General features: G+C 34.6%; 1 protein-coding gene across 1 annotated transcript; it reads left to right on the top strand.

Moving 5' to 3' along the window:
* The first annotated feature begins 1155 nt into the window (after nt 1-1155).
* On the top strand, nt 1156-2133 carry LOC139902416 (uncharacterized). The gene has a single exon (XM_071885043.1). The coding sequence runs from the start codon at nt 1156-1158 to the stop codon at nt 2131-2133; it is 978 nt and encodes a 325-aa protein (XP_071741144.1).
* The last annotated feature ends 8161 nt before the right edge of the window (nt 2134-10294 follow it).

Below are 10294 nucleotides of genomic sequence, written 5' to 3'. Positions count from 1 at the left end.
GACGGAGGGACGACTAGAGTTACAAGGTACAAGTTCAGGGACGACGCCAGCAAAAAAAAAGTTTAGGGATGACCTGAGAAGGCTGGATACAAGTTCAGGGACGACGAGCGTAATTTTGTCTATTATGAAATGGTATGCATACCTGTCAACTTTCGTTGTAATGAAAGTTTGTCTTTTAAAAACGAATGCAATGTTTGTAAAACTTATCATATAGAGGTCAAATACCTCGCAATGAAATCAACTATTGTGAATCGTTTATAATCGGTATGAAAGGTTCCTTTCAGTATCACCCCGGGGAAGTTAATCACTCACGTGTTCATCTTCTGCAGTTGCATAACTCTCCCAAAAATGTTGCACAAGAGGAACATAGCTTAATCCGGGGACATGGGCAGTAAAACCCCTTCCTCCACTGCTCCCACAACGCATTGTGCGGAAGCAGAGGCGAAACTAGGATTTTTTTCACCGGGGGCAAAAAATTTTTTTTTAACCGTAGCAATTTTTTTGGACAAAATTTGAAGATTTTTGGGCAAAAGTTGGAGATTTTGGGGCAAAAGTTGAAGATTTTGGGGCAAAAGTTGGAGAATTTGGGGCAAAATTTGAAGGTTTTGGGGCAAAATATGTAGGTTTGGGGGCAAAAAAAAAAAATCCACCGGGGGCAAAGTCGAAAAACCCAAAATTTTTACACTGAAAAAAAAAAATCCACCGGGGGCGCCCGCCCCCTGCCCCATACCATATTCGCCCCTGTGCGGAAGGCACTTTTGGATAGAATATAAGAATAAACGGATAATCTTGTGTTCAATGATGCACCTTACAAAAATTGAACTCCTAGCTTCACAGCGAGAGACAGGCAACTAACACATAAATCACCAAAACAAATACGGAGTAGAAGGTTTTTAACAACTACAATTATCAATTACTACTACGTACTATATGTGTTTTTCTACTTAAATCTCATTGATTCTCTTATTCTTACTATAATAATAAAAATAAAAAATTACTCGTATTAATAATTTTAATAACAATAAAAAAAAGTTTCTCTTTTACACTCACATCAAGAACAACCCAACCGTTATACTCTCTCAACCCACTATCTTTACTCAAGATTCTTGAAGCTTCAACCAACACCAAAAAAAGAACTCATTTTGACTGAAACCCATGATTTCTTTTCCTACTTTTTGTATAATCTTCACATTTTTATTCATAAAAATCCCATCTTTAAAATCCCAATCATCATCACCCACACAAGATATCTCATTTTCATCAAGATTTCTTGATTCCATTCTCCAAGACTATGCTTTCCGGTCATTCTCCGGTCACCGGACAAAAACCGGCATCATCTACTCCGGCAATGTACCTTCCAATCTCACCGGAACCAGCATTTCTGCCCTTAGGTTAAGAAGTGGTAGCTTGAGAAAAAGAGGGTATCATAAGTACAAAGAGTTTGATATCCCGGTTGGCATTTTAGTAAATCCATATGTAGAAAGGGTCATTTTGGTCTATCAAAATTTGGGTAATTGGTCAAATATTTACTACCCTTTACCTGGGTATTTATATCTATCACCGGTGGTGGGTTTATTGGGTTACAATGCAGTTAATTTGACTGCAAATAGGTTGCCGGAGCTTGATCTCCGGTCATCGGAAAACCCCATTTTGATAAAGTTTGAAACTTTAAAGGTTTTACCAAATGGGGTTGTGCCAAAATGTGTTTTCTTTGATTTATATGGTGGGGTTGCTTTTGATCTTGTGTTAAATGGGAGTGTTTGTTCAAGTGTAACACAGGGGCACTTTGGGATTGTAGTTGAAGATAGGTCTCGGGCGCCGTCGCCGTCGCCGAAGAGATCTCGTGTGCCGGAATATCCGATTGCCGGTGGTAGAGGTGGTGGCGGTGGGGGTACGAAGTGGAAAGGGTGGTGGGTTGGTGGGTCAGTGGCCGGAGGTGTTTTACTGGCGGCGGTGTTAGTGGCGGTTGTGGTGTGGGTGAGGAGGATTAATGGCAGAAGAAGGATTGGGAAAATGAAAGATGCGGCGGAAGGCGGTGTTCCGTTGACCCTGGCTGCCGTTGGAAGGGCTAAAGTTCCGGTGGCGATGGGAACTAGGACTAAACCAATTTTGGAAAATGAGTACGTAAGCTAGTTTTTTTAGTGTTTAAACCTTATTATACGATGATTGATTTTAATTATAAAAATAAAAATTTGATTTACTTGGTTTTTTATGATTAGAATGTAGGGTTTAGATTTTAGAATAATGATTTGATTATGACCTAATTGGATTAATTAATTGTAATTGTAATTGTAATGAGTATTTTAGTTATTCCCGGGATAATATTCACTCAATATTGGCTATTATAGTATTATATGAACGATCGTCACAATCATGGACTTTAATTAGAAATTTGAATCTTTTATAAATTAATTTCTTTTTTTTCTTTCTTAATAAAACTATCGTTACAGTAAATTTTAATAAAATTGAGATTTGTGTTTGCACGTATCGGGACCGGAGATATTGTGTTTATTGTGTCTGAAATTGTTATAAGAGAACACTGATGTTTAATTAGTGAAGAAGATCAGTATATTAAGTTTATAGTGTTCATGGAATTAAAACGAGTCTGCAAAAATAGTATTTCAAATAATCAAACATAAGCAAAAAAATGAAAAATACACATAGTTCCAGAACACCTTCTGAAAATGGCGTCTACAATGTTGCCACGGAGGGGCAGAATGTTGTCCAACAATGTGATTAGGAGCTAGTTTCATACCCTTAAGTAGGTATTGCTTTTAGTACACATTGTAACATGTTCAAGTAACTGTCCACTTTTATTGTTTCAAAGTTAGCAAGTTTTGGATTTGTGACTAGTGGCTAACATTTTCTTTAAGCATACAATACAATAGGATTATAAGTCAATACCTGATAGTTGCAACTTTCGGATTCATGAGAGTTAGTAGAACATTCTTTTATCACGGCAATGTAATGTAATTTAAGACATTCGTATTAGTAACATATATCTTTAAATAAAGGAGTTCAATTTGTTGGTCTTGGTTTATTAACCAATATGTATGGTACATATGACAATCTTCCTTATTTGTATGAGTGTAGGCACATGTGCTTAAGATATTATCATAATGTGTTTACGTATAGAGTTACATAGTGTTATCTGTCAATGTCTCTATTCTCAAAACGTTGCCGTTCCAAATTTGGGTAAAGAGTGATCCAAAGTGTTTTGACCATATCGGAATGAGCTTTGTATCCATATAAGAAAGGATAACATGATTTGTCAACGTCATTTTGAAGAGACAAAAATACTAGTTTCTTTTCAATATTTATTTTTTAATTCAAGATATTGTTAGAAATCTAGAGAGCCCAACAAGACCTAATAACCCTAGTTGTAAATCCATCCGACAACAAATGAATATCAAAGTAAACGCAATAACTTGATGCATAAAACGTAAAGGACACGTGACCATAACGTGATTATATCCAATCTATTTGATGGTTTAGTTCACCACCAACTAGAGAGAATTATTTTAATAATTTTTGTAGGTTGAAGGTTGCAATGAAGTTGTGATGTGGTCCAGCGGTTGGTGGCCTGCCTCCTTTAGAGGAGGTCAGGAGTTCGACCCCCGTTAGCTACATATTAAAACACAATCTCATCCATGCCATGAAGTATCCACCAATGGCACCTTTCCAATATCGTTTGGGGGGTAAATGGGAGGGGGGTTTTACTTGGCCGTGCCCTTGGATTGGTTTCAAGGTTTCCTCCCGGGCAGCGATGGGGGCGGGGTTATTGTCGCTGCATCGGCATAGTCGAAACGGAAGATGATCGCAACGGGTGGTTTAGTTCTCCTCGGATGATCCAATCGTTGTTCAAAAGAAAAGAAAAAAAAAAAAAGGTTGAAGGTTGCAATACAATAAAGTTTATTACTTGGTATATATGAAGCCTAAAAGATAGAAAGCAAATCCAATACAAAAAATAGGCTGAATTCGTATTTTAAACTTAGCCTCCAAGTCAGTAGATCACACTTGGATTATTACAATCTCCCTCGGATTATAATTTCCGCTCCAAGTAAAATCTCTCACTTGGGCCAGTGCTGATCTTCATTTTTTTTTGCTTTAGCTTCACGATATACCCTTAATTTTTTGCGTTTAATTAGGTTCATAGTTGAGAAAATTACATGTATACAAGCATGCCGAGCAAGTTTAATTCGTTATTACCTTTATATACTAAACTCCATGAGGAGTTTGGAGTTTGGTCATTCAGCCGCCGACCCCCCAAAAAAATTGTCAAAACGACAATAGTAGAGAAGGAGGAGAAAAAACCAAACACCCCCAAATTTTGTCCAACTTTCAAATCCAGTCCTCATCTCAGGGGTGTAACATGAAACATATTATTTTAATTAAAAATCTTAACTAAACTTCACTCATATTTTCAACGGGACATATCTTTCCGCCCGCTTCGCATTAAATTTTTTCGAACACACCGTTCAACTCAAAAAAATCTTATGAACACAACGGAACTAATTATACGCAAAACGGACACTTCTAAAAAAACGCTAAATACCTCGGATATATTTAATACATACACACACCTAGGTACTAACTATTCTGTAAATACATAACGCTTCGTTAACTATGAATGCGCAACTCAGAAGCCCCGCAGCATCGCACGGACCCATTTTGCTAGTTATCTAACAATCTAACAAAAGGTATTATTAGGAGCTTAACCCACCTTAAGGTGACGTTTGGTTCAAGAATTTGAAATCATAGGATTTGAAATTCCATGAGATTTCAAATCCTTACTAGGATTTGAAATCCTTTCATTTGTTTGGTTGACATCATTTGAAATCCTACACACTTTGTAATTAATCACAAATTACAAGAGTACCCTTTACTCATAAATTTTACATTTCCTACTCGTGCTGTGTAAACTTGAATTCACTTTAATAAATTAGGGCAATTAAAAAATCAAATAAGAACTGATAATCTTACCATGTACTCATAAAATTTGAAGGGGAACAAGGAATTCGTCAAATCAAAGCAAAAAAGAGAATAGGACTCACCATTAAACCCACCTAACACCTCACCTCCTTCTTCCTTTAAATTTATAGTTTGCGTGTGTATAACGAAATACAAATTTATACAATAAAACTTAAATATTGATGAATAACATCATCAACCCATCAAGCAACAATAGTAGCAAAGGGTCTCGATGTAAAATTGGACGAAGCAAAACCTTTGAATAAAAACCTACGATGCTCAATAAATGAAGCTATAAAAAATTGCAGATCCACAATTAAAGTTTAAATTTAAATAAACAAAACTCTTAGTGCAGAAATCTAGAGAATTTAAAGGAAAGGAAGGAGATGAAGAGGGTTTGTGAAGGTTTATATTTGTGTAAGAGATAAGGGGTATATTTGTCCAAAAAGGCATTTGAAACTTCCGTGTTTTCAAGGATTCTAAATCCCTTCATTTAGCCAAAGCATTTGAAAATCCCTCGGTTGTGGGATTTTAGAATTCCCCGGCATTTAAAATCCTATGAACCAAACGTATCATTTCAAGGGATTTGAAATCCAAATCCTATAAAATCCTATGAAATATTTGTCTTAAAGTACAAGTCCAACCCCTGGTAGTTGGCCCAATAATATGTAAATTTAACCCAAGTTTGAAGTTCAGCATATGATTGAGTATCTTAGCCCAAAGTTAGCCTATTGTCACAACCCAATAAGTTTGTGGCCCAACTCACTAAGATTATGACCCAATTAAGGGTTTTAACCCAAGAACTTCATGGAAGGCCCAAGAACATCATGGAAGCTCCCTAGAACTTTCCCATGAGTTCTTCCATGGAATGGTATGGAATGTTCATGGAAATATCTATCTCCATGTATATACTTGAAGTTTATAGTACTTAGATCCTAACCATTGATTTAGATTAATCTTAGCCATCCATTTTGTGTTAGAAGTAGTATAAATAGGGGTGGTCTCATTTGGCACACCACACCTAAAATCTCAAACATTCTCTCTTGTAAAGCATTCTCAAGCATTATAAGTATTTTCTTCAATTCCACTTGTTCTATAATATTCTTTCTTTTGGTTACTTGAATCGTTATAAGGTCCGAGTAAGGCTGACTTAGTAGAGACTAAGTGCCGCACGTGAGCTGATGTCAAAGCGAGGTGTATATAAAATAGTATTATTTTTTTACAAGGAAATACTATTAAATACGATACAATTTTACACAAGATATTTATTTATTTATAGAATGGATATACTTAAACCTTGCTACAACACTTATAGGCAGTGTACCTAATCGTACAGTAGTGTAGTTTTTAGTAAGTCCGGTTCGTTCCACAGAGAAATCTTTAAACAAAGCTCAACGCTATATTAGTTTACTTTTATAAAAATACAAATATATATATAAGTAATATTATTATTATAAAGGGGGGTTTTTACCGTTTAATGACCGGTTTGTCGATTTTAAAACTTTAGTCGCAGTTAAAACCTAATGTAAAATATAAAATAAATACAAGACTTAAATTAAAGCGTAAAGTAAATAACGTTAATGAAATTGCGAATAATAAAAATGCGATAAAATAAAATTGCGATAATTAAAAAGTACGATAATTAGAAGTGCAATTAAATATAAAATAAAGGAAATTAAATATGAAATAAAAGAATTATGCTTATTTAAACTTCCGTAATCATGATGTTTGACGTGTTGATTTTAGTTTTATGCCCATGGGTTAATTGTCCTTTGTCCTGGATTATTTAATATGTCCGTCTGGTTTTTGTCCATAACAGTCCATCAGTCATAAATATAAATTGCAAGTGTCCTTGTCAAATTATTATTATACCCGAAGATAAATATTCCAACTAATTGGGGATTCGAATTGTAACAAGGTTTTAATACTTTGTTTAATGAATACACCAGGTTATCGACTGCGTGTAAACCAAGGTTTTACTACTTTGTTAACAATTACACCAATTACCCTTGAATGTAATTTCACCCCTGTTTTAATTATTCTAGTGGCTATTAATCCATTCCCGTTTCCGGTTAAATGAACGATTATTCGTACATATAAATACCCCGCCCATCGTGTCCGATCGAGTGTATATGGTAATTTATAGGGACGCCCAATTGTAAATCTTTATATTAACATTAACAAACTTTCATTTAGTTAAACAAATATAAAGTCCATTAATAGCCCATAGTCTAATTTCCACAAGTGTCGTTCTTTTGTCCAAACCCCAATTATGGTACAAAGCCCAATTACCCAATTTTAGTAATTAGCCCAACATCATGATTACTTCGTTTTAAATAAGCATAATAATAACTTAGCTACGAGACATTAATATAAAAAGGTTGAACATAACTTACAATGATTAAAAATAGCGTAGCGTTACACGGACAGAATTTCGACTTACACCCTTACAACATTCGCTAACATACCCTTATTATTAGAATTAAAATTAAAATTAAAATATAAATTATATATATATATATAAGTTTTACGTATGAATGAGGAAGAAAAGATGATGATTTTTGATCAGAATTCGGTTGGCTTTATAGCCAGAGTTGATTTTTGGGGCTCCGCGACTCGCGGCAAAATGCTCTTCAAACTCCGCGAGTCGCGGAGATAGAAATTACAGCTCAGTCCTTGGAGTTTTCTCTGCCGACGGTTTTATATATATAAATATAATATATATATAATTAATATAATTAATTATATATTATATTATATTTATATACATAGTTAACTTGTAATTTTTAGTCCGTTGCGTCGAGCGTTAAGAGTTGACTTTGGTCCCAGTTCCGGATTTTCGAACGTCCTTGCGTACAATTTAATATCTTGTACTTTGCGTTTTGAATCTTGTACTCTTGTAATTTCGAGACGTTTCTTATCAATAATTGGAACCTTTTTGATTGTCTTTTGTACTTTTGAGCTTTTTGGTCGTTTGCGTCTTCAATTCGTCGAATCTGTCTTTTGTCTTCACCTTTTATTATTTAAACGAATATCACTTGTAAATAGAACAATTGCAACTAAAAGCTTGTCTTTCTTGAGGAATAATGCTATGAAATATATGTTCGTTTTTAGCATTATCAAATATTCCCACACTTGAGCGTTGCTTGTCCTCAAGCAATATTGTCTTGAAATACTAGAATCACTTCTTTATTCTTCACACTTTGTACATCAGTGATTTCTATACGGCGGTATAAACAATGGTAGTAATGATATGGTTTACAGTCCCACATGACTATAAAAATTTAGATCCATTAAGGAAATTGGATCTTTATGAAAACATTTGATCTTTTGAAAATTAAATCTAGTTTTTACCCTAGATAAGTTTTCCGGAATAACCCTTTACCGGTGTTTGCAAAATATTTTTGTGGGGTTGGTGGGTTTCAGATTTGAAAATTTTAGCTCAAAACTTGCGGTTTTGTGTCACCCACTTGCTAACCTTGTATTAGGAAAGCAACACGTCCAGTTTACTTGTTCCGTATATTACCTTTCGGCAAACTACCGTCCGGTTGAAAGGAAAGCGTTGAACAAGCAACTGTTAAGGCAATGTCCCGTGACATGCTTTTGATTGTGGTCTATAACGTGTCGGACGCAATTACTATCCTTGGTAGGAGCAATAGTAAAGCTCACCCTTAAAATTTGTCGGTTTGGCACAAGGTCCTGTCTTTGACCACTATGCAACCACCGTTCTTACGGTTGACACCCGATTTGGTTCAGGTGACCTAATGAATTCCAGGTGAATTCCTAGGATTTTACGTTCAATGGTAATGAACGCATTGAAAATAGGGTTTTCAGAAAACAAATCGGTTTGTAATTTTGATCAAAATATTTTCTCGTTCAAGCTCGAGTTTAGATATCATTGAATTCCATGAGTTTGAATTCTCAATCTTTAAGGTCAATCTCTAGGATTGAGTAATATCAGTCTTAAAAGCTGATTTTTAATCTTTAAGGAGATTATCCTTTCTGGGGATCTGATTCATTAGTCTTATCCAGCTAATTTGCATGGTGCCCCCCCATTGTACGAGATAAATCCTTCTCATGGTTAGGATAAATCTGACCACTTGGCGACCCTGTTTAATGCTGAGGTCCGTGGATTTCCTGCTGATTTTAGTGATGACTTTTCTAGATTTTTCGTCAACCTACAGCTGGTCTGAACGACAACTTCATGACCTAAATCAAGAAGCGCGTGTCTTTTTCGGAAGACTTGACTTCCTTTTAATGATGGAATTGATTCATCGTGTAGATCCATCTCTTCTTTTCTTTCATCGGGTAAAACAGTTTAGTTTAGTCCAAAGCAAAAGTATTTTCAGTTATTTGTTACAGATATATGTGACATATGTTTAAAATAACTTGGTAAATTTTCCCACACTTGGCTTTTTATTTTTCTTTTTATCGTCCTCTATTCCATTTTAAATGAATTTTAACATTTTAATTTGTTTCTCAATTTATGTCCTTTCCGAGGTAACAATAATTTCGGTGTTAAAACCTAGTTTTATTGTTCATAAATATGTATAAACATGATTTTGAATTCATTTAATTGAAAATTTTGAAAAATTAATCTAGAATTGGGTAGTCAGTATATAAGACTAGGGCTGTTCTTTTTTATCAGAGAGCACTAGATTCTAATACAACTACTGCTTTACTAGTATTTTTAATGGTAACCAAGTGTTTAATATAAAAATTTTAAAATCCGAAAGAATTTAATCCCTTCCCACACTTAAGATCTTGCAATGCCCTCATTTGCAAGAAATCAGTAACAATTTAAATTATTGAGGGTGATTTGTGTGAAAATGATTAAATTTTTACCAAAGTTTCCAAATATATTGGCGTTTGTTTGCTGAATGATAAATGGTGCACATCATTTGTTCATTCCGTCTTGTTGTTATTTCACATATATTTTGCATCTTGTCGTCAAAATTAGTTGCTTTTGCTGAACTTAATGCCAGTCTTTGAAAATGCGTTGTTTTACCCTGTTGTGTACATAAGATAAACTGCAAACATATATACATATTTTTGAAGTTTGGTATATTACCCCACATTCAAAAATTATTAAAATCTAAGAATAAAAGTTAGATAATTATAAAAATGATTACAATATTAACAAAAGTATTAAACATATCAATAATTACAAATTACAAAATAATAAAAAATAATAAGTAAACTAAGGATGATATTGGTACCAATAGGGGTTCCAGGCATAACCATAAGTGCTATAGAATGCTTCGGCAGGGTCATACGTAGGATATGGTGGCTGCATCTCTATAGACCAAGGAGGGAAGACGGG

This window comes from Rutidosis leptorrhynchoides, chromosome 3 (assembly GCF_046630445.1).
Source record: "Rutidosis leptorrhynchoides isolate AG116_Rl617_1_P2 chromosome 3, CSIRO_AGI_Rlap_v1, whole genome shotgun sequence".
Taxonomy (NCBI): Eukaryota; Viridiplantae; Streptophyta; class Magnoliopsida; order Asterales; family Asteraceae; genus Rutidosis; species Rutidosis leptorrhynchoides.
The sequence above is the reverse complement of the archived record's forward strand: the minus strand, read 5'-3'. Positions and strand labels throughout refer to the sequence as shown.